Source organism: Ammospiza caudacuta, chromosome 6 (assembly GCF_027887145.1).
Source record: "Ammospiza caudacuta isolate bAmmCau1 chromosome 6, bAmmCau1.pri, whole genome shotgun sequence".
NCBI classification, from domain to species: Eukaryota; Metazoa; Chordata; class Aves; order Passeriformes; family Passerellidae; genus Ammospiza; species Ammospiza caudacuta.
In genome coordinates this window covers 22,913,780-22,939,974 of record NC_080598.1, presented here as the reverse complement: position 1 = coordinate 22,939,974, position 26,195 = coordinate 22,913,780, and the positions used below count along the sequence as shown (strand labels likewise).

General features: G+C 41.4%; 1 protein-coding gene across 1 annotated transcript in view; it reads right to left on the bottom strand.

The window, feature by feature from the left end:
- Positions 1-26,195, bottom strand: part of LDLRAD3 (low density lipoprotein receptor class A domain containing 3) — a 104,477-nt gene that overhangs the window by 61,060 nt on the left and 17,222 nt on the right. The window contains exon 2 of the mRNA XM_058807508.1: positions 8,181-8,327. Coding sequence (XP_058663491.1) covers positions 8,181-8,327 — 147 coding nt within the window. The remainder of the gene's footprint in view (positions 1-8,180; positions 8,328-26,195) is intronic.

The window sequence follows — 26,195 nt, the reverse complement described above, 5'->3', positions numbered from 1 at the left end:
ATACTAATTTTATATTAACGTATTTCTAATTTAGCATGTTCATTATGCCGGTATAAACCTCCATTATGCCCACAGGGGATCACAGATCACTTAAAATGCATCAGTATTTGACAGCTAGGCAACTTTTGTTGCTCTACTTAGGGTTAGGGATAGGCCTAGGGTTAGGGTTTAGAAAACCACAAAACCCAGAGCTCCAGGCACACTGCAGCTGCAAAAGGCATCCCAAGGGGAACAGAACTGCCAAGACATGGCTCCTTCCCAACCTTTCTGCTTGGCACCAGCCTCACCCCCATACACCTTGTGTCCCCTCACCTAGGGTTGGGCTGATTCTTAGGGTTTGGGTTAAGCCCAGTTTGTATCAACCATTTGTCTGTCTTGGTACACATCCATTTGCAGCAGCAGCTTGTCATCAGCTACACACAGACAATGACTAAAGTTCATGGCCACCTAATCCTCTGGTAAGTACTTTGAGCCTTATCACAGACACTCCACACTTCCCAAAGTAGCAGACAGAGGTTCAATGAACTGAAGACTACAAGTTTAGCTATAATACTTTTGAATTGTGTTACAATCATAAGGTTGTAACAAAATCCTCAGATATGAAAAAGTGATTTCAATGCTGGAGTTCCCCTTTTAGTATTTTTGGGGTTTGCTTACTTTTTTTAAGTGCCAGGTCACTAAATCACTTACTTGCAAATAAGAAACAAATGAATACTTATCTTCTCTAAAAATGAGTGAGCTTTGATACAGGACCACTTCACAGCTATTTAGCTCACACTGCCTATAAGCTGGTCATTAGCTAGACAGAACACAACTTATCAGCAACAGTATCTTCTCAAAGCTGAAAGATACACCTGGCTAGCAACTACAGACTGCAGCAGCTGAGATGCCTTCAACTTTATTTATGATGGGGCAATCCAAAAACTTGTTGCAGGTACACAACGCTGGATCTTAATCCCAGGAATCTGAAAGCATCTCTTCTAAATATCAACCCTGCCCCTCATCTTCTCAAGAGTTACTCTTCGTCTACACCTAGCTTTAACTGATGCTTTAAGCATAATTTTCTGGGGCTACTGAGTATTAATTCAAAGTCACTATTCTTTACTGATGGGTAGGATTAATCCTGCCCCACTGCTGTATTTCTAGATCTCAACTGGTTTAGACAATCCCTTCTGAATGAGGCAGACATTTCTATTTTCTTTTCTAGCAAAACACCACATCTCATTCTTCAGTGCACTGAGCTCTGCTTGTTGAATTGAAAGCCTAGTATTTAAAAGGATGGGAGCCAGAGTTACTTTGTGCCCTTTGTTCCTGTACATGAAAGCCATTCATTAGACTGACCCTGCTAAGTGGTTAAATCCAAGCAAAATGTCTTCAGCTGTAATAACTGCACTGTCATAATAAGCACTTATTAAATACCTTATAAAGATTGTAGCGCTCATTGTCTTTACAAGATTTTTTTTTCTCTGTCTTTAAAAGTAGCTATTAAAGCTGGTTACTTATTCTTAGCAGTGTGGAAGTCACGATTTTGACTGCTCTCAGAGCAAACCTTAACAAGGTGATGACACGCATCTAAATTCAGACTGTTGCCAGAATGATTTGAGTTGTTAGTAATGACCATTTAATACTAAATTTTGCCTTTGCCTAAATTGTAATTTTGGGACTTAGAAAGGGAAAAGCACACATAATATGCCTTAGTCTATCAACTTGTGAACTTCCTGTAGAGCAGACTCAAAGCATGCTCTTGATTGAGGGCAAACTCCATTATTTACCTTTGTGTTTTTTTAAAAGCAGCAAACAGCAACAAATCTAAAGGCCACCTCCTGAAATATAGCCTGCATCAAAGAGAGCAGGACAAGGCAGTCTGACACTCCTCATTTGAGGCTTCCAAGCATATGACATGGCTTTGAAGCTGTTGCAGCCCCCACTCAAACCACCTTCTTTCTACTACTGCAGCCCGTGCCAGCAAGTGTAGGAGTTCTTGCACTCAAGAGCTTCTCCAATGACAGACAAACTTCCTCAGACTTGACTTTGGTTCCAGTGGGATTTTTTCTTTTTCAAATACTTTCCAGCCCTCAGATGCAGTTGTTAAAAAATACCTCCTTTGTAGAAACTGAATGCAATTAAGGCAGTTAAAATTCACCTGAAAAAAAACCTAGCTAAACTGCTTTTGTTCTCCAAGAGTTTCAGTTTCCCAAATGAAAGGGTTTAGAGCACAGTAAAATATTCTTCACATGATCTAGGAAACCCGGGCTACTAATTGCAGAGCGTGGGTTTCATGCGGCATTCCTGTGAAAAGACTCTTTCTCTCTCTCCCAGGGCTGTGTGTAGCTGATCATTACGAACCCGTGGCCTCGCTGCTCCTCAGCGTAGGGAGCTCCAACACCTGTTGCAAGTGAACACCAGAGGGAGCAGTGAACATTTGTCTGGTAAGAAAGCTTCATATTGGAGATGGAAAAAACAAGGAAAATAAGGTACAGCAAACCTCGGGGAAACTTAAAAATGGTTACTATGTGTTGCACTTTCAAACTACAATATACTGCTAATCCAGTGAGTCCTCACCAGTGCAGAGACAATGAAGATTTAGAGCAAGCGTGCAGATACAAACACTCTGAATGATGCAGGCTTAGTCGTGCCACATCTCCCACCCCAGCACTCCACACCCCAATGACACCTGATCTATAAAATCTTCTGAGACTATAAAGCATTTATACAAAACCCTGTGTGCACTGAGATAGATTAAATGGAAATGCAAACATACTCAATATAGAAAAGAGACACAGAATGGAATGTGACAAAATAGGTCATGTTTACTATACATAAACACAGTTCCAACTCTACAGGGTAAAAGCAAGAACATAGTTAAGAGACATACAAGACAAGATGAAATCAAAGATTAATATGCTAACATATCAGCAATTAACAAGTAATTACAGGACTATCTCAAATGTTATTCTACTTAACTGAGAAAGACAGGTGAAAATGCTTCTGCATTCTTGCAAAACCAGCAACAGAAGCATGGCCACAAGTGTAACCAGAACACATTCCCACCTCCCACCTTCATCCTTGCACTATGGCATGCAGCCTACCAGGTGTAGAAGTTCCTACAGTGTTTGTCACCAGACCCTGGCTTCAGCAGGGGTGCCAAGGGCTTACATTTCCGGACACAAACAGAAATGTTCTTACCGGATCTACCAGAGACTTGGATTAAACTGGTTTCTCAGATTGCCTAAATACAAGTCAGTGTTAAGGACCTTGAGAGTTAGCCTACTGCTGTGAAACTGCAGAAAAGCTTGGCTCACCACACCATGCTGAGTGCAACCCAGGACTGCAGGTATTACAAACCCTCAGTTCTGATTGCACTGGGTTCCCTACAAGCACATGTGTCTCAGGCAAAGAGACAGAACTGACCTTTAGCAGAAGCCTGCTTGGCAGGTGGCTTCAATACCTGTCTGGGGAATCCTAATTATAATGGACCATTTTCATGCAGCACTTAATTTAATAAAGACATTCTCCCCAATGGAGGAGACTTGCTCTGTCTGAAGGACGATCAGAGATCAAGGTTTGATGACAATGGATTGCTGGTGATGAAATGAGCTTATTACCACAGTTCCGGATGTTCCTACAGACCTGCTCTTGCCAGCCAGCCCAGGAGTGCACTGGCAGCACATCCTTACAAACATGGATGATACTCCATTGTTCAGACGTCTATACAACCCAGTCACAGCTTTTAGCATTGACTCAAATCTGCTTTACCTTTATGTTTGTGTTGAACAAGCAACAGCACCAACTGGAAACAGAAACAAGTGAGAACACGCTGCCCCCAGGCTATCCTCGCACACAGTTTTCTTCTAGCCCACAGCCTACACTCTTCAGCCCTTGGATTAACACAGATAGTCACTGCTTCACTGTGTGCCACTATTTGCTCATAGCTAAACATACAAATTTGGCATCTCTCAGAAGAGCAACAAAGGAAAATCTAGACTCCTGGGTATTTGGTATGTCTCTAATTCTGGCTGCTGTCATGCCAGGCACTTAGCGTGGATGATGTGCCATGCTCTGAATCCCCACCATCTGCTGCTCGTTAGCTGACAAAGGCAGCACATGCCATCTCCCCACTAGCTGCTGCTCATTAGTGACAAAAGCCATTCTGTGTTCACAATGTTCTCTCTGTAATAATCTAATACAAAGATGTACAAAGAGGCAAAGGAAGGAGGAAACAGATGACAGAGTAAATTATGAGCTTAACTAAGAATATTAATGCACTCTTAAATCTCAAGATGAGAAACCTTCCAAGAGCAAGACACAGGTCTTGGCTCCAAAGGAATAGGTCAGCAGGTAGGTATAAAAGTCAGCACTAGAGATAATCCATTTACCTCAAAATGTTTCAAAGCATGCAAGCACACATTTCTAGGCTCCTTCCATTCAGGCTTTTTATTTTGCAAAATTTTGCATCTTCCATTCCTGATAACAGAAAGAACTGAGTGCTGACAGCATGCAGCTCCCAACCTGACCAGGGCAAGCACTAACACCAGGTATCTATAAAGCCTGGTGTGCAACCAGAGGAGGATTTAGGATCTGTGCAATCAATCTCTCCAAGCTTCACAGGAAAGTCCTGTTGGTAAAGATTCTACATTTGTGAAGAAGAGCCTCAGCTTCCTTTATAAATCATCTACACAGGTGAAAAGCAGTAATAATAGCAACACTTCAAAGAAATGTGCATGACAGATACTGGACAACTGGCTGAGGAGCAATCCAGGCGATGAGAACCAGAAGATGGGAATGAACTACAAAACAGTTCTCCACTGGGAGACACACTGCTGACAGCCGTTTACTCACAAACTACAGAGAACTGGAAGTACTCACAAAACATTCACATTGATATGTTAAATTAATCCTTTTCAAGCTCAATTAGTTGCTTGGAGGAAGAAACAAAGCAAGGTTGTTCTTCAAGAAGTAGTTCTTATGTACTAAAATGAGAAGCCACTGTCTCAGCTTATTCCCTCCCTTTCATGTTTTCCCTCAACCCTCCACCCCAGATAAAACCAGGTAACATTTTTCAGTCATCACATCACCATTAGAGAAGGTAAGAGTATGAGAAATGTTCTGTGCACTAAACAGCTGGCATGGGATGTGTTAAGGTGACAGGTAAGGGCACAGAGGAAGCACAGAAGATGACAGATGGTATGTGAGTGTGTGGGTTCTGGCAAGTGTGGGAGATGAAGGAAAGGCCATAAGCAAAGTGACATGGTTAACAGAGATGGTTCTGCAGAAGTAACAGGAAAGGGACAAAAGGAAGAGAGGGAAGAGTTAAGACTTGAATGGACAATGTGCAGGTAATTCTGCTTTGCATCTCATTTCCCCCTCACACAGACCATCACTTTTCCACTTGCTGGCCACAGAAATCCAGAACCAGACCCAGAGTTCAAAGTTTTCCTGTTTAAACGGGGGCAGACAGGATGAGATGCTAGAGCAACGGAATTAATAAAATATTGTTGGACATCCACATTCAACTGTAAGACAAATCAGAAAAGAAAGACTTTCCACACAACACACGTCTGCATGACTACTTCCTCACGGTCATGCCACAACACAGCATACTCTTCTTCACAAAAAATGAACCCTGTAACCAAGTTCCTCCTCACACAGAGGCATTTTTAAGCAAGGTTAACACTTTTCAGTGCAAAATAGTTACTTGATGAGGAATCACAGACAAAGCAGCTTAAAGTACAGCTGCGAGTAGTAACACACTGGGAACTCAGCCATCTCATGCTGCTAATGCAACTCCTATGGCTTTGTGCTCACCATCAATAGCTCAGCTACTGCAAAGCAAAATCACAGTAGAAAACAACTCTAATTTCACTGCAAGGTAAGTTTTAGGAAGTAGAGCCCTGTTCTGATGGAAGGAAAGTAGAAAACTGTAGACTAAAATGCCAAAAAAAAAAAAATATATACATGTAAGGCTGCTTTTCCATGCCTTATCTCTGAGCTAGGAACAAATCTAACACCAGATTTGGTATGTATAAGCCTATCCAACCTCTGATTACTTTATAACCTAAAAGACTGGTTGGAAACACTACAAATGTGGAGATTCAAATGAGCACTATCTGCATTCTGTTTTGGCTTATCTGACCTGTTAACAACAGGCCAGCATAGGATTCACATCGATTGCTCTCCCTGCAAGCCTCTTTGGTATGCTAGTTTTACATTTGTGAGGGTGATCCAATAGCAGGTAAATGTATGGCAAGAGGAAAGAACAGTCTAATTATCTCCATCAATTTGTGGAGGATCAAAAGATTGCTCATCCAGGAAACTGTCAGCCAATCAAGCCGGATAAAAGTATTTGAAAAAAAAAAAACCCAGGAAGGACAGTTCTGCAGTAACTTAAAATTCAGAGCTACAGCATAGCCTACATCACTGAGGTTTATTTGAGTCTGTGGTGACAAGAACAGCTTTTATGAACTGCCATTTTACAGCTATTTATATTTTATTGTCAGTTACTATGTTTATTACTGTCTGCAATTCACCAGACCCAACTGATTTTGGTAAGGAAATTTTTCAGCAGAGTCACAAAGCATATTTTCTTTTTACTGATTCCTGAGTAAATACCCAGTCCAGCCTTCATTAGGAAAATCTTCATAAACATCATCTAATTGTATCAAATGAAAAAATTTATGCAAGCCAGACAACGACAACATTCTTAGAGACACAGAAACTTCTGGTGTGTATCCTATAAATACAAAGAAGTACTGTCATTCAGCTTGTTTTAAAAAGTAGAAGCAGGACACGAAAAGTCATGCCAGCAGTCTATTCAGGAGCCAAGTAATAAGGACCCTGAGTCACACAGCTGTTGTCATCAGGAACATCTCACTGAAAGGTACAGGTTGAACTTCAGATATTTTTATTCTTGCCAGAGCTCCCACTGATACAATTTTCTGCTAGGGTTTAAAGAGATGTGCATGACACTGATCAATCCTTGCAACAGGCCTGTCCTTTAATGTCAACATTTAAGTGTGAAAAAAAATTAAATTAACCTGTCTTCAAGGCTGCAACACAAGCCTGGTGCCTTAAAAGACTGCAAAGCATTAGATACTTCATACAGATAGTTTTAATTCTTTAGAAAGGGAGCAAAGCTCACTGGCCTAAAGCAAAACTACATATGGAGATTTGCACAGCACAGGTATTAAGGCCCCATTATTTAAAAGGGACAGATTACTGGGGTTAAAGAAGAGGAATCAAGTTTTTAAAAACAAGATCATTTAACAATTCAAGTATTTCTAGTCAGATAATTTGAAAGAAGCTACTCTTTTTCCCTTCTGCTCTATCAGCAAAGCTAATGTTGTCTTGGAAATGTCCTGGGAAAGGTAAGCTTCTTATAAATTCAGTTTAAGTGTAACAAAAACCTCTGTAAAGTATACACATAGAGAAACCACATTTGCTACATGAAAACCAGTAATGTCTCAGAAATTTCTCAGTTGCTCTAGAATCACATGAAATTTGATTTTTTTCACTCTTAAGTGCTTTTCAAATCACAGCATTATGATACGGCATAATTTTGTGTCTGGTTAACACATGTAGGCTAGGAATTTTCATGTTGTGGCCTAGTAACATCAACGAAATCTTGCTTAATACTAAGAAAGAGATGAAATCACAGATGAGAATCAGATCAAACTTTTTTAGCTCTCTAGAACTAGAAGTTCTTTAGGAAGGATTAAAACTTAAAAACACTAATTAGCAAATTAATTTAGCCCACTTTTTAGAAAGTTATTGTTAAAGTTCATAGAGTTAAGAATTGCATTTTGATTGGAGATAACAAAAATCACAGGGTACAGTCAACAATTTTGAAATTGAAGGAACTAGGTTTGATGTGGTGAAAGTCAACTTACAGCACTACACCAGTGTGCTGAAGCAGTACATACAAGATACCTAAAAATCACAAAGCATCATGGAAGAATTGTAAGTCAAGTCCATCTCAATTTATCCATCACTTCAGGTACCTCCCCAAGTGCTGTATTAAAGAACATTAAAGACCTGAAACATTAAGTGTTTTTTCCAGCAAGATCCAAATGAGCAAAGTGGCAGCAGCTTTGTTCCCTCTCTAACACAGAACACAGCAGTAGCACCAGTTAGCCAAGCCCTGTGATAAAAAGCATGATAAGGTCACAGCAATGGTCACTTACGGCATTCCTTCTCATCACTGTCATCAAAGCAGTCTGGCAGCCCATCACACTGCCAGGCCCCCGGGATACAGCGTCCATTGCTGCACATGAAGTTTCCAGGAATGTTGCATTCATTCGTGAAGTTATTCCCAGGCAACAGCTGGCTGTCTGCAGGAAATGAAAGAGAGGTAAGTTCATTGAGGATTTAACAAAGGCAGCAAAAGCTGTCACTGAGCAAGCTGTTCATCAGTGGTTGAATGAAGATTAAACAAATGGACCCTGATCCTGCTTATTTTGTCATTATCCTATCAGTATCCTGTGCCTGGTACTTGGTAGCACTTTCCTTTTCTTTCATTCTCATTTTATCTGTTCTCCATTCTCACACACTATTTTGCTGATTTCCTCTTGCTATTTTCTTTCTAGGAACACACATGCAACCTCTATCCTGGTCAAAGCAATGTTTACTTTTAAAAAATTCTCTCTTCTTCACAGGGTCAGTCTAAACAGAATTAAAAAACAAGGCTACATAAACTCAGCTCTATCCTCCCATGCTTTTGTCAGATTAGTACTTAGCTTGCAGAATGTTTTGTTGTTGTTACTAGCCAAGGGCTATGCACAAGGTAACACAGTGACTAATTCATACTAGATTTTCAATTAAGTTTTAAATATAGTGCTTCTGGTCAAAGTTAGAATTGAGCTTCTTCATGTCAATACAGTCCCCTGGCACAATTTGTCCACAGCTAGTAAGGCAGCTGGCACACTGAGTCTGCCAAGTGCAGGGGGGACAGTAGCAGGATACTGGATATCAAGAGAACAGCAAGAGAAAGAAACCTAGAGATCTGCTGTCAAGGTTAGACACAGCATTAGTCAGCCATTTTAATCTACCATTTTTCTAATTTTGTGCATTTTCTTTTGGAATGCAGATATAACAGAAACGTGAACGAACTTCAGTGAAGGAAGAACAATGACACCCAATGGCTTTAATAAGCATCAAAATGGCACAACCTGTCACAGAGCTGGGAGGAAGCTGCAAGACAAGGCAGAAAGTGAGAAAAATAATATCCTTCCCCTCATCTTCCTGTCATATTCCAGACTAGTCCCACGCAACATATACTTGAGTAAGTAAAAACCTTAGAAATACAAAACTTCCCAGGTAAGGATGTCCTAAAAACATGTCCCCACTTGCCAATCTGCATACCTTCATGGGTCAGAAGCAGGAAGAACAAACTAAGCTGACACTAAGTTTAACCACTTACCTATCATTTATCTATTTTGAGGACAACCACATTATTTTTGGAACTCTGGAGGAATGGTAGAGCTGTAGTTGGTTCCCTCCACTGTCCATCCCTACATCATCTTGCTTCCTGTTGCTCTTGGAGTCCAACTCTTTCCTTTCTCAGGAAGGCCTGACCAGCAAGGGCAAGGAAAACTATTATGAACACAACATGCAAGAGCCCCATTCTTCAGTGCTGCACAGGGCACAGAGCAGATCACAACTGCCAGCATAAGAAGTTTCAGGTAAGCCCCTCTTCCTAGCTCATTCCTGAAGCCCCAGGGAGGAATCTGCTTTGTACAGGCACCTTTGGAGAACACATCTACCAAAATAATAAGTTTTATAGCATGATTAGTGCATGAGGCATTGCAGAAATTTCTGAATCAGCTAAATGTAGTGTTCTCTCCCTCCCCCTCAATGTATCACAATGCTCCATCCATGACACAGGCAAAACTGCTAAGTTTCACATCACTATTTCAAAAGATCCAGAGGAATGCTTCAGGGAGGCACTCTAAACCTATGTCTGTCTCAAACAATGTACTTCCTTTCAAATGTTATTTCTTGCAAATGGCTGACTTTCCTGGGGATGTTTCAAGAATCTGCCAGCACAGAGCAGATGCCTTAATGGAAATTTGCCCTGAGCTGTTAGAAGGCAATGTAGTTCAGAAAAAAAGGTGGAAATAAGGTCTCCAGAGCCACCTGTAACCCTCATACTGCATGTAGCACCTTAAAGAAAGAGAGTGACAGCCACCAAAAAGCATGCCCAGGCATGCAGCTGGCAATTAGACATCTTCTAGCAGTGTCATTCAAACCTCAGTTTGATTCCCTGGATCACTGCTCTTCCCAGGGAGAAACAGCAGGTTTGGCTCTCCACACTGTTACAGCCTACAACACACTGGAACAGACTCATCTCCATCCCAGTCAGGCAGGGCCCTCACTGCTCCCAGCAGCTCCTGGGGAAACGCTACACCAAACTTCACCTCATGCCTGAGTCCCTGACTTCAACTCAGCAATGGCAACAGTTTGTCCTTGGCTACTCATGCCATGCAACACCGAACAGATACCACGCTGCCAATCAGCACCCCCAAGCTAGGGCAGCCATACGGCATCCCTTAACTGAGTTCTGCACTTCTGTGCTCAAACAGCAAGGACCTTGGTGCTGTTTAAGGCATTTTTTTCCTGTTAGAACAGTAACCAAACACATTCAGCTCAGTCTTTGTATCACTGATATGTACCTGCAAAGTAACGACCAAATAGAAACCGCCCAACTTGAAGAGCTGCAGGGTGAAGCTCTCAGCATTTGCACAACCTTTTATTAGCAAGCCACTTGCAGAGCATGAACACCACCTCTGCCTGCCACTGGAGAAAACCTACCACAGTAACACAAAATTAGAGGATGCCATTGTCAGATCAAGATAGGAGAGAGATACCTCAGTATTCTCTGTAATGCAGAAGTTCAGTCAGTGTACTCAAGCTAGTTATAAGGCATGTAAGAACTTCAACAGTAGAATCTAACTAATTCCCGTCTCCACAGTCACCCCTAAAAGCAGTTTCAGGACAGTATGGTGCTACTGGGAAACTTCTTAACTTTCACTAGAATTAACAAGTTCTCAGATACTACAAAACTAATGTTCTGGCTAAGAATAAATCTCATATAAAACAGCTTATTCAAACTTGATATGAGAAGTAGAAATTACCAAGACTTTTGCTCTCTCAAAACCTAAGGCAGTACATTTAGGCAGCAACATGAATAAGGCACCAGTCTCATGGCATCTCTCTCCATAGTTCTGCACTACGTTCTTATCTAACCTCATATATCTCTCATCCAACCTGCTCCCCTTCCACATGGAAGCAAGGACTTGGTGTTATTTAAATAGGTGTTATTTAAAATAAGAAGTCCTTCTGTGAACACTTAAGGGGGATTTCTTCTTGACTTGGGCAAGTTGCTAGCTAAGAACCAGCAGCAGGTTTCACAGCCACCTGTCCCAGCTACAGAACTGCCTTTGCTCCATGAAGCATCTTGGTGTTCCCAGGAAAAAACATAACTGGATATATCACAAGCACTGTAACATCTTCTGTGCAGAATAACCAAATGTCAGCTCCTATCAGATCTACTACTGTTATCCTGCAGAAAAGTTTCAGCCATGATCTCCACATTCCTTTAATGAAAAAATTTAGACCAAGCTAAATCATTTTAGAAATTTTTAGAGTTTCAAAAAGCACGAACAAAAAACAACTTCCCTAAAAAAGTATTATCAAGTCTCTGTTCCTTTTAATAACTCCTTTAAATAAATGCCATACTTCTACCCTATTAGACTGAAGCAACATTCCAGGAACAGGTATCAAATTTTGTTACCCAGTAAGTTATTTACAGGATTTCCTCTGTCATATAATAACCTTATCCTCAATATTCTTTTAATGGATGTATTATTAACCCTTTCACCAAACAAACAAAAGATAGTGGCAGATCAAGATACTTGCAGACAGCCCTACCCAAGCTTTGCTGAGGAATGGGAACATGGGAAATCTGACTTGATCTGGTTTCAAAGCAACCAATACTTCCCTTACTTCCTAGAACCTTCATCAGCTCCTAGGAGAGTTGCATGTTACAGAAAGCAATTTGAGAGTCACAGATCTAGAAGCTTGTTTTGTGCATTACTCCATGCCCAAAAAATCCATTGGTGGATAAAAAAACTGCCAAAACAATGGCACATGTGGAACTGCTTTAAATGGTATTACCCCTTCAACTTTCCTCACACTTTGTAAGTCTCCCCTCATGGATCTTAAAAAGCCTCTCAAAGAAATCCTCAGTGTGGTCCTCAGCTCCCAGCCCTCAGGAATGCGATGTTCCTGCCCACCCAGCACACAGCCCAATGCAGGACAGCACATGCACAAGGAGGAGCAGTGTCACAGATACCCAGTACAGACATGGAAAGGACCAAAACACATCATCATGTCCATTTTTCTAACAAGGTCCATAAAGATGTCAGGCTTTCTGTAGCCAACTTGTGGCACTGCCTGTTGGCAGGGGCAGAAACTCCTTCAATCTGGCAGAGCTGGCATTCCAAAGTTGACATATTTACCCTGCAGCCTCTTTGATTAATTTTGAATTCAACCCAAATAGGAGCTACATGGATGTGTTCGGTTAAGGAAAGGAGGAAGGAAAGAAGGGGAAAGTAGTCCATTTTCACTGCAACACATTGCTCACTTTAAGCAGCATACCATCTGGGCTGAATATAAAAAACCGGACTCGTGTTTCACTCTGAAGGGGACTGAGTAAGGAAAATCAATCTGTTTTAGCAGCCACTTGCAAAAATGTTGGTATCTAAATATTTAATATTCCCCAAAAAAGAATCAGGGGAAAATAAATGAAAGGAAAAGTCATACTGAGCAAGCACTTCACACTGTATTAAGAAAGTAAGTCAAGGATATCCTTCACAAAACCACCTTTACCTGAAAGCACTCCAGAGAATTGTGGACATTATGGAACAGATCATTACTGATCACACAGTGCTGTATCAGAAAGTATAATCAGTAAGAGCAGGCAATCAGCTTGGCCAAGGAGGTTTTGAGGATACATACATGTTCATTGCCCTTAAGAACAAAGCCAGTAATGTCAGCCTCGTGGCAAGAGGGATCCATCACCAAGGATGAAGCATGAACTCTTCCCTGCCAAAGCTTTGGTATGTATTTTGTGGGAATCATGGGATCTTCACAGAATGCTTTCAATGGATTGCTGCTTAAAGCTTTACATATAATTCTCTTTACATAAGAGAATTCTTTTGATCAGATTGGTATGTAGCTGTGAGGCTGAGGGCTACTGATGATACCTTCCTGTCACACCATGCACATATTATACTCCATACTAATTTTTAGTTTCTGCTTAAACCTTTCCCGGGTATAAATCCACACTAGGTTTAAGCACATCAGAAATTTGTTTTAACTCTACTGAAATCTGCAACATGTTATGAAAACAAATGGAGAGAGACTACAGTAAGTCAGTAACTGGAATTTGCAGCAAGATGGCATCCAAAAGACATACCTTCAATACCTGCCAATACTTGATCACCAGCAAAACACATGGCAAATAAAGAAAAGCCAGCAATATTAGCAAACTTGAACAAACATTATTTGATCTTCTTCTGTCATCTTAGAAGACTGCAAATAAGCAGTCAAGTGACTGGTAGGTTATTACAATATTTGAATCCTCAGAGAACAAAAAACTACTTCCAGTTACTTCTGTGAATTTAGCCCCACAGGACAGATATTTCTTTTCATACCTCTTTATGTTCACATGAAGCATGTGACTCACTCCATGTCCACTTTACAGAGATCTAATGCAGGTGATGCATTCAGAGGAAGAATTCAAAAGCTAAGCACAAAGAAAGTGCTTTGCCTATAAACTTCAGTTTAACGTGTGCATGCACAAACTTCACTGGCAATAGAAGTATATTGTCAGCAAGATAACACCAGTAGCGTTAAGGCAGACTTGGATTAATGCTCACTACACTGAAACAGAAGGCAGAGACAATTTGTGCTTATGGGAGAAAGTCAGGACTTACACAGTCACCCAGAGAGAGAGTGGGACAAACATGTTCAACCTCTCTATTACACTTCACCCCTTGTTTAGTTTTGAAGAGGAAGGCACCCATACTGAATTCAAGCACATAGGGTATAAAAAGATTGCTCATTAACAGCACCAAAAGGGTAAGGAAAATACATCAATGAGGGTGAACTTTACGTTCCATGTCTCAAATAAATACCTTTGGTATTACCCAAAAAGTTGTCTGCAGCTCAATGTTCATAAGTGTATCATGTAAATCAGCAAAAATGCCAGTCGTCAGTTGAATCTGCTTTCCTATGCACTGCTGCAAAGGTCCTTGCCAGAACAGAAGAAAAGCATGCCTGTGCACATTCAGGCTGGCTTTGGGAACCAAAGAATAAGACAAGCGCTCTCTTGCTCTGCAGTGAAACCCCTGACAACACCTAAGCCATCTGCCACAAGTAAAGGACACCTGCCACTAACTATCTGACCACTTAAATCCCCTTGAGTAGTTCTAATCCCTATACTCCCCTATCCTCATTTAAACTGCCTGATGATTACAGTGCACGTGATATATTAGAAGTTATGAGGGTTATTTGTAAGGGCAGATTGACAGTCCCACTGCAGTACAAGTGCTCAAAAATGTTTCTTCACTGAAGCAGTAGGCAATTGGTGATTACCCAAGGAACTGCTCATTGATTAGGTTCAACTTCCCCTCCTTCAGTTATTCATGAGATGAGGTATATTTGGTATCTGGCATTTTCAAGATTTACCATGGATCAATTTTAGGCAAAAGACCAGAAACTCCTATGGTAACTTCAAATTAAATGTTAAATATTACTGAGGCAAGTCAAAGACAGTGGGAAAACCATCCCTCTTAGAGCACTAAAATGGATAGCTTCTTGGCATTTAGAAAAACTACTGCAGCAAGGAACTCTGACTACTACCCAATGTCCACCATTCACCCATTAATTCCTCACTGCAAAACCTGACTTTGTTGAACTGGAGATCAATTAATCCATCATGGTCCCCACCTTAAATAACACAATTTGCATAGAACAAAGTATCTTCTTTTAAATATCTTACAATGTTAGTTGAAGCAATTGACACACCCTGTAGTAGGTGGCTGCATTTCAGCACTTAGCCATGGAAGCACCTTAATTAAATATAATCTTCTTAACCATTCCCTATTAAACAACCATTTGCTTTTTCCTTGCAACAACATGTGCAGGAAGTGAGCTGAGGTGAACAGGCTTACTTTAATCCTGCACCCTTCATGGCTGGATTCTATATTTGGGGGACTGGGCATTTCACTAAAGCTTCCCCACTTGCTTGCCTCAGCAGCAGTGCAGCTGCTTGAGTATACACCAAAAGGTCTGCAGGCTCTCCGCACACTTATCATGATGGAAGGGAAACAGGCTGTGGGCCATTAACAGTGCAGAGTGAACACAGCTCCAAACTAGTACATGTTTAAATAGAAAAAGGATGCAGAAATAAATAAGGAGGAAAGAATAGTTTAGATTACTGAACTTGGTGCACCTCGAAAGACAAGCATTCCCCAGCAAAAAGGTCAAATGGAGATTTTATGCTGCTCTTATCCAAGCTAGAGCTACCCACACCACTTCCTTAAAGTGGCAGCAAAGATGAAAACATTTTATTTTTAATACCTTTGAGGGACACCAACTATGTGAAGTCTAACAAGGGCAAGTGCCAGATTCTGCACTTGCAGAACAGGGCAACAGCCCCGGTTGTGTGTATAGATAGGAAATGAGAGGCTGTAGAGCAGTGCCATGGAAAGGGCCCTGGGCGTCCTGTTTATGGGAAGCTGGATCTGAGCCAGCAGGGCCCTGGCAGCCAGGAGGGCCAACCCTGTCCTGGGGGCATCAGGGACAGCATCACCAGCCAGAAAAGGGAGGGGATTGTCCTGCTCTGCACTGGGGCAGCCTCACCTCCAGTGCTGGGGGCAGTTTTGGGTGCCACAATGTGATAAAAATGACATGAAGCTGTTAGAGAGTGCCCAAAGGAGGGCCATGAGGATGGTGAAGGGCCTTGAGGGGAAGCTGTGTGAGGAGCAGCTGAGGTCACTTGTTCTGTCCAGCATGGAGAAGAGGAGACTGAGGGGAGACCTCATTGCAGCCTGAAGTTCTCTCCTGAAGGGAAGAGGCGAGGCAGGTGCAGGTCTCTTCTCTCTGGTGACCAGTGCCAAGACCCAAGGGAATGGCCTGAAGTTGTGTTAGAGCAGGCTTAGGTTGGATATTAGAAAAAGATTTTTCACCCAGAGGTGGCTGGGCACTGGAACAGGCTCCCCAGGGAAGTGGCCACGGCACCAAACCTGACAGAGCTCAAGAAGCATTTGGATAATGCTCTCAGGGTGGAATTCTTGGGGTGTCCTGTGCTGGGCCAGGAGTTAAACTTGATGATCCGGATGGGTCTCTTCCAACTCAGCGTGTTCTATGATTCTATGGCATGTTACTACAACAGCCTGAGGAAAACATTATTTTTGTCTCTACAAAAACAAAAGACTAAAGGATTTATGCACAGTTATGCAGAAAACCTACAACAGATCTTATGACAGAATTTAGATTTCATTATTCCCGTCTTTCATTTAATAAAACACTTGTAATTACTTGGCATCAGTTTTTGTATCAAACAGATGTGCCTATAAGAAATTAAATGGGGAGTAAGGGTAAACAAGTGGATAATAAGCTCATGTGATCCATCACACTACTCCAATTTCCCAAAAAACAGGCCAAGCTCGACATTCTGCCCAGAAAATACTGAGATCATGCCTGAAATACAACAGCAGCAAGACTGAGTCTGATTCATTCATCATCAAATTTAAAGGAGTAACAGAAGAGCAATAGAAGTGATTAAAAAGCCCCTTCCGTTTACCAAGAAGCACTATAGGCATTCTATTGTTTTTCTAACAGCTGGGAGGGACTAGGTTTAAACTTCCTCACATGACATTCTATGCCAATAAAAAAACCTACCTACCACAACTAAGTTTAAGTTTCCCAATCAGAATTAGAACATTAGCTTTCAAAGATCAAAAGCTTTTCATTGCCTTTTGAGACTTATTTCTGCAAGGAATTTTTTGCAGTGTGCAGATGCAAGAGATCATAGATGGCTGTTAACACATTTTCTTGCTTAAAAACATGTGTTGAATTACCTGCATTTCAGGGCTCTCAGAGAAGATGGTTAGCTCTGCAAATTCTGGGATGTTCAGCCTTACTAGCTGGGCAAATACATTTAGGCTTTACACACAATATAAGAAAAATCCCACAGTTGCTCTGTCTGGAGAAAACAACTGAATTCACTATTAGGTTATTTCCCAAAAGCAAGTGGTGCTTCAAGCTGTTCTGTTATGTCACATGGCAATCACTTAAAGCGCTGTTCCAATAAGAAGTAATCACAAGAACTGGCAAAAGTTAACTGTGAGGCTGTAAAAGTGTTAATTCTCTGGAAAAAACCCAATTCCATAATGTCAGTTGCTCTAGGAACATTTTACTATGGCAGTGGTTAAAGTACACTAACTTACAAGCATAAAAACCACTGAAGTCCTTTGGAATTGGTAGCTGACATTGGACACACGCCTCCCTCTTTTACATCCCAGCATACAAAAACAATGCCCAAAGATGCAGCAGTACAAAAACACAGAAGGGGAGAAAGAGTGCTTCAGCAAAGTTATCTTTCCTCTTCTTCAGTGAGTAGTTGCTCAGCACTTCTAACAATATTTAATATTTCTGTAGTCTCACATCTCAGCACACAGATCAGACATAGAATCAAGTGATCAAATTCACTTTGCAAGTGAATGCAGTTTAAGAAAGAGCTACATGTTACAGGAAAAACAAACAAACAGATATCATTAACTGGTAAGGCAAAAGAACGTTTCAGCCAGCAAGGAAAAAACCCAAACATACAAAATTACAACCTCTGCACCTATAGAGAGCCCACAGAGTCCAAGTCTCTCCAATGATGACAGCATGGAATGCTATTGCTGCTCAGGGGCAGAAACTCCATGTCAAACTTTTCTGTGCTGCTTTCTCTACATAGCTGATTAGCTAAAGGTGCATGCCCTCAAGAGTTTAAGCTGATTTAAATCAGAGCAAATAGCCCCATCTTTCTTTAAACCCAGGCATAAATTCCTGTCTTCCTCTTACCATCCACTTGCATAAACTCCACCACAGGTGAGCAGCAAGCTTTAAAAAACACATAACCTAGAGTTTGTAGGTCTCAGTGCTGCCTGAATCAACCAACCACAAAGTTTCAAGAACTTACGCCACCACAAAACAGAGAGAAAGGAACATGCATGCCCTCTCCAGATTAAGAACACAACAAAGACTGTAGCCTTTCCTCAGGCTAAGTCAGGTAACCTAGAGCAAATGCTTCTGCCATTTTCAATTGCAGTAGACACCACTTAGTCTCACAAAGTTGCTTGTCTTTAACAACTATGCTACAATTGCTTCTTTAAGCAGCAAAGTTTTCAAGAGCACTAATTTCTTCTTGATAGCTGTGTATCAGTCTTTTCCAGCAAGGAAAGCTGCCTGTCAGAACCAAACATGCCACTGTGTCCCAGCATAAGTGTAAATGGCGAAGGCTGGTTTCCCACACTGACATTTACTGGTGTCACAGGAACTTTCCTGTCCAACCACCCAGGAGGCACTCTGGCAGTCACACTCCTACTATCACATTCCTCACTGCTGGGACTGAAACCCCTACACAGTGGGTGGCTCCAGTGACCCAATGGGTGCACTTGACTCTCTGAACACCCCACACTCACACCATCAGACAAGGTCTCCTTACCACATTAACCCTGGTTTCGCATAGTGTGCTCGCAAATCTCTGGTTCCTTTAAGAAATTTAATCATGGTGCATAACACAAAACCAGCTTGAGCTGGTACCTCTGGAGAGGAAGCCTGAGCAAAGGAATTCCTGTGCTTTCATAGCCTCAGTCTGTGCTGCCAAAAGCCTGGGGTCTTCCAACTGAGTCCTTAACTCCTGCTGCATCCCAGTGTCGGGTCACTTGGCTAGTGCCACAGGTGCCTGTGCCCTCTGCTGTGCTAAGGGTCAGCACCCAGTCACAGCCCCTTCCTTGTCTGGGGCTCCCAGCATTTCTCCCAGGCAGGGCACAACCTGCAGCTCCCACTGCAGCTGCACCCTCAGCGCCTGCTCCAAGTGTATCCCTCAGCACTGATCACTGACCATCTCAAAGGTGTGCTAGGGACAAAAGGTGCAGGGCTCTGAAAGCAAACTCACTGTGGAATAATGGTGAAGGCAAACTGAGACGAAGTTGTGGAAGCTATTATCTTTCTGATAATAGAGATTAGCAGAGGGGACTCCCTGTGCAGAGTTTGCATTTAAGATGTGACAGCACATCAGGAGGGGAAGATAAGCTGTGCTACTGGTAATGAGGGGAGAACTTGGGCTCTGACACTGCATGAAAAAGTCACACCTCAAAAAGGCCTGGAAGAGACAGATGCGTGTGAGGCTCCAAAGAGGAACCAAGCCCAAGGAAAGCCAGGATGCAGGACAGAGTAACAAAACAAAACATCAACACTGTCCTTAACAATAAAGAAAAAACTCATACCCTTCACTCAACAACACTGAGCTAATTTCCAAGTGTGAGGAGACTGAGGACAGATAACCATGATTTGCATCTGGATAAGAGACAGATCTGTAGACTTCCCTACCCTAGGAAGGCAACTCAGCTCCTGCTTTGAAGTCTTGCCCTAAGAAAAGAAAAGGAGACCAGAAACCTCTCTTCTGAGGCTCCTAAAAAATCTGGAAGAGGGACAAGAACATTTTTCTAAATACACTGAATCAACAGTTAAAATTAGAAGAACTACTAGAAGACAATCAGAGTCAAGGAAAGGCAATAGTATAAGAAAAGGGACAGATTGTACTATGTGATAGTGACAGCACACAGACAGTGAAGATGGGATAGTATTCCTAAACAGAAGCATCACCTGGAAATACATTATAACCTCTTCATGTACATGCAAATCCAACAAAGAGGTAGGAGTGAGACTGAAAAGAGGGCATACATGAAGACCATGTGTACTGAGTGATAAAAAATGATGCAAAATGAACTTAGAACGTCCCTGAATCTTTAAGAAGAAAGGCAACTCATTGCTCACAAGCTGCAGAATGCAGAACTGGACCCTGTTAGAGAAATCCAATTTTAACAAGACAAGCCAAAACAGAGCTTTGATTTCAGAGCATCACCAGCCTGGGATATAATCAGCTGATTTTTATCTACCCTATATGCCCCTATAAGCCATGGGGCAGTCACAGCAACATCCTTCAGACAGTCCAGGAGCTCTCACCACTCACAGTATTTTGGAGACCCCTGCTAACATACTGGTCTAATTTAACCACAGGACACAAGCCTCTTCAAATGTCATGCTCCAGGTCCACTTGAAGAGATTTTGTCCTTACTTTAGAGTTGAGAGGTTTCTCCTTTTACAGAAGACTCTGTATTTGCCCTTTTCGCCTACCTCTGGTCACATGGCCTCCACTAGGTAAGCCTCAAAGAGAGTTAAGTGGGGGCAGAAGATGGGGCTCAGGAATGACAGACATACGCAAGCAATGGTTATTTATTTGAAGTTGGAAATTTCCCATCATCACTACCAGAGACCTAGAAAATAATAATTTCAAGTGAGAAATAACAGCTTTTATAACCACTTAAAGTACCATTTTCTCCCATTCAAACTGAGCTCTTTGATGTGCTTTATACAGCAATAATAAAAATTTATCCAGAAGATAAAGTTACTCAGTGTTTGCTGCATGGATTAGACTGCTGATGCTTTCTGTAAGCAAATCAAAACCAGAAAAATAAGTAGAATTTGCATTTTGTCAATAGGAAATGTGCTGTTAGGCAGATATATGGCAGGGATTATATTGAAGGGAGGGTCTCACTCTTTTCACTGGAGTTTAGTTTCACCTTATGTCTTTCAATTATTGTGCCAGAAGCACAATAGCACTGCCAAGAGCAGTGATGTTGTTTCCTGTAGAGGAATGTACACAGTGCCTCCACACAACAGGACATTAACATGGGGAGCACAGTGGGGCTGTGCAATCTTCCTGCAAGGCACTGCTGACCAATTCTTTCCAGCCAATACTGCCACAGCAAGACACCGTTCCACACACCACGTACCCCAAACTGCTTTTGAGCTAGCAGTAAAATCAGGGGGTTCACTGCAACATAGGTAATCTTGGAGTTTGGCTCTTTCAACAGCTGCTGTATTTAACAGCACAGCAAAGAGTCAAGAATACTGGAATGAAAGTAGACAGAGAAAGATTTAGCAAAAAGCAGAAAAGCTTTTCACAAGAGTGTGAGAAAAATGAACTTCCCCTAGGAGCAGCAGATGCAACCTGTAGACAAGTGACTCTGGAAAGGGCCACAAAACAAAAAGACCAAGGTTCAGTGTGCGTAGTGCACTAACTTTATTCCTTTCCCCACTTTTTGCTTCCTGACAGTTCTGTTTCCTTTATTTCCTAAAATCCTCTGAAAAAATTCTCAAAAAAAAAAAAAGGGGGCATCTGCTTTTTAGATACATATCCTGGTCCCAAAAGAAAAAAATATCCTATCTACCCTACTCAAACTGCCATGACACAAAAAGCCTCAGAAGAAAGCTTCCCAGTAGGCTCTAGTTAAGAAAGACTACATATTTCAGCCCCTAATCCAAATATTTTGGGTGTCTCACTTGAGCTCTTTTGCAGCTTCCAAACCTGGATGTGTTTCATTCAGATGAGTCAATCCCAGGCACAAACTCAGCTAACAAAAATGAATACATTTCCGGTTAACTACAAACCCATTCTTGCCTTTTAAGGCTTCATTCAACATTTTTTTTCTAACAGGTATTCTCCACTGAGCCAAATCAAAACTCAGGAGATCTCGAAAACCCAATGCTATAATGCCACATATAATTTTCCTGGCTAAACAGGTCAGGGAACACATTTCCTATTGAAAGGTCCACATTCCTTCTGGCACTCGTCGTATTTCTGTATGCTACAAAGTGTACATTCTGTAGAAGCTGGGGCAAAGACATGTCCAGGCAGAGTTCGCCAAACTGGCAAACGCTGAGGGCTGCAGGGAAAACCCATGAGCTGGGGAATCACCTACAGAGCTGCACACACTAGGATCAGAAGAAACACACAAGATCTCAGGAACCTCATGAAAATTTTCAACTAAACAAAAATCTTAATATCTCAGTAAACCAGAGAACTCAAAATGCATAGACAAAAGACATGGAATCTACATAGTAATAAATCTTTGACTCGCAAAGTGCACAGGACTTGGTTCCAAGGCAGGACACATTTGTTTCCACACAAAATCCAAGCTGGAACTTAGCGTGCACTAAGCTCATAAATTTGCCAATCTTTTCTTCAAGCTTCTTGGAAAGCAAGCATTATTGCTGCAGTGGCACCTGAGGCTGGCCGGAACAGAGGTTCTTCAGCACCTTGCTCGACACAATAATGAACAGCAGTTTCAGCATACTGCCATAAGGGTTAATTTTAATTTTGACTCTTGTTGGCTTGGTTGGCTATTTCCACAAACACCAACCCAGCAGATATAATTGCAAAGCAGGTATATTTGGTTCCAGTCCCTCTGCAAATTTAGTGGCAACTAATGTTTGAAAATTGCAGGGTGTAAATTTAGCATAGTGGGTCTCACATCATGTTTTTACTGCTGGAGACTGTATTTGATTAATGAGAATTAAAAGAAAGATACCAGACTTTATGAAAGCTTTTCTGGTTTTTCCCCAAATCTCTGGAAAGAAAGAAGTAAGAAAAATCAAACTGTATTGACTTGATAGTGATGAAAACAGTGCAGCTCAAAACTGTGCATTTCTGAGTTTCAGCAATCATTCTTTTCAAGTTGATGAGCAGAGAATTGCTAGTGCCAAGCAATGCCAAGACTTCTGCCAAGCAGCTATCAAATCTTGGTAAGAAAAAACAAGCAGCAGGATATGCCTTTGGAATACAAGGACAACCTGAACATATTTTCTCTGTAACAACAATATTCAATTTTCTTTCGCAGCCCCAAGAAATCAGCGACTGGCTAGCTCTAGTTGTGGCTCTCCCAGCACTACTCACATACACATTTGCACCTTCCTGTCCTTCTCACTCATTACAAGAAGTTCAAAAGACAATGAAAACTGTACATAATAGGTATTTTTAAGGACACTTTGTTAAGTAATACACAGTGCCAGACTGACACCCACTGCCATCAAAAGAGATCACCAGTGTAATGCATACAGACACTAGCCAAGGTTTCTCCTACTTAACAGAAAAGTGCAACAAAAGCAAAGCAGCCTCCAGCCTTTGCATTTCCAAGAGTCAGCGTGGCAGTGCATCACTGCTGTTATGACAACTCTGATTCTTCCTTGGCAGAACAATATCTCAACCCACTCACAGTCTTTACTTGCTTCTGCTCACTTGGAGTTGGATTTTCTAACCAAACACCTAAGCAGACTTACTCCAGACTTACTGAGATTTTCAGTCCTTCAGCACCAGAGCCTCTGTCACACATGCCCTCTCTTTAAACACAGGCCTATATTTAAAAGAACAGGAATCTTGCCAAACATTGAAAATTCAGTTTTCTCCTGGAGAAACCTGAACTGAAGACACTTGGGAGTGATAAAGTTCTTAAAAAGGCACCTGAGATTCTTCAGAGACTCATTTCTCTAATTTTGACTGTAATTTTCTTAAAAGTCAAGGTGACAGATTCTGCTCAGATCTTCTTTTGAAGGGTCACAGTCACAGCTGCCACCTCCACTGCTGGAAAGCCCAGTAAACTCCAACTCCTCACCCATACAGTGAGGCTTTGCCTATTCTCTGAAGCTGCTCCATTAGCATCAGAAAAACAGGCTTCACAGGTGAAGTGCAAAGCTCTGAGGTAACAGACTCTGCTATAACTGGAAAATTAGTTAAAACTTCAGAAAGGTTTCACATACTTTGCATCAGACAAGATGTAAAGCAAATGGAAAAAAAATGAATAAAGAGAGTGAAGACTTTCTTCCTACAAGACAAGTAGGAGGGGGCTTTCATTTAACACAATTATCTTCCCTAAATTTTCTCTTCAGTTCTACTTCCCAATACTGGCAGTTTAATGAAGTATGTGGAGATCAGCACCTAAGCAAAGAATGTTTAGCCAAGAAGACAAATCCTGTGCTTATGTCATAAAGACCATGAACTTGGGACCACTTTCAATATTCTTTTTATTACACACAAAAAAAAGTCACTATCTGTCAAGATGCTTCCAAAAAAGGATGTTTTCATTGTTATTATCACTAATCCTCAATTTAACAGGTCAGCTGTGCCATCCTGTTGGCAGGAGACATTACACAACACAAAAAGACAATAAGCCATACTGTCTAGGACACAGGATAAGCAACATGATGAGAATGGTGATGTCACTGGCTAACCTGTGACTCATATATTATACAAGACATCAGGCTGATCTGTTTTCAGAGACCCCCAAGCAAGCACCTCGCAGCCTGGATCATTCCAGACATGCCTTTGTTCATCAGTCTGTACGAGAATGCTCATCATTCACTGCACCAGAACCTAAACTCCTTGAGTTTAAGGACCCAGAAGAGCTGAGATTTGTGAATGACAGACAACTCAGTCGCATTCTCCTCAAGTCCGGAAAGAAAGCCTGTCTGCATCTCATACTGCTCCATGTGGAATGAGACTCCTGTGACCCTGGTGACCAACCCAAACAAAAGAGGATGCTGAGAGTCAGGAGAGGCTTCCTTCAGACTACCTCATTCATAATTTAACTGTTAACAGCCATGTAATTGGAGTGGCTGCAGGAAAAATTAACTGTATAGTTCTCTGTTATGCTGAAAGCACTTCAATTGTGTTTGCTTTCTACTCAAGCAACAGGGCTTCACTTCATTTCAAGGGTTAGTCCCTTTGGGGGAAAAAAAAGGGATGAAGCTCAACTAATAAATAGAACTAATTTAACTTCATTTTTAATCACTCAAGAAAGGCTGAATGTGATTACTATAGTCTTTCACATTCTCCTCATCTCCTAGGCAATTAATTTTCACATATTCAATCACAATATAGTCTATAACATAGGAAATATTTATGCATTTGTTGCTTTGCTACAAGTTTTGTATATAGATATTTCTGATTCAAGGGGTTAACACAAAAATAACATTCCTTTTGGCCATGTACACTGACCCATATTCTGTGAACAATCTCAAAGTATAAAGGGAAAACTAACATAGAAAATATAATGGAGTGCTAAGATTCACCCAGGACCAAGAAACTTTGTTCAAGCTGTGTCCTAGATCATATTGTTGTGTTTCACACACAAAGCAGATGATATGGCTCAACCAGAAACAATATTATCTATTAGCTCTTTGCACTATGGCTGTGTTTTCTCCAGATTTTCCACTAAATAAATTTAGAATACACTACGTATTGACTGCATTACAGCTGATGACTGCACACAAAAACTTAATTGAAGTGTTACCTCCATCAAACAACACCCATTTATTCCATGTGTGAGCTTAAGACAAGGTCATGTGAAAATGCCTGTAATACAACACCCCTAACAAAGACATCCTTAGGATGAGGATGTAAGTTCTTGCTTCCTTTCACCTTATCTGATCACCAAGTTCATTCATACGATCAGAAATGGTACAGAGTATCCTTCAGCAGTCTGGAAGCTTCATCCAAAAAGCAGGAAGACGTTCTCAGAGACAGCCACCACAAGGTAACTCTGCAGTGTCATCACTGCCATCATTTGAGTGGCCATTATGAATTTTTCAGTGTATTGCAGATCACCCTCTACCTGGCTGACATTCTCCATCACACTCAGACACAACGGACTGTCAATCACAGCGACTGCCAGAGAAGGGCAGTGACACAACTTTCCCAGTATGTCCACATACCTTCTGTGTTTCAGAAGCATCTTGGCAGCAAGCACACACTGACAGAGATGCTTTGTGATCAAACATTTACTTAGCACTGAAAAAATCTCTATGGCAAGACCAAAACCACAGAAAAACTTTAAATGTATGGCAGAAAAAGTTTCCTTCCCCTATGTATTCCCAAACCAAAAGCACAAAATTCATTGTGCCACTGGAAACCGGAAACTAATTACTCCTTCCAAGTCTTAATTCTTCCTTCTGCTGCACCTTTATATCAGAGCTTCTCCACTGAAGATGTTAAAATCTCACTTGAGAAAAGCACTGATTCA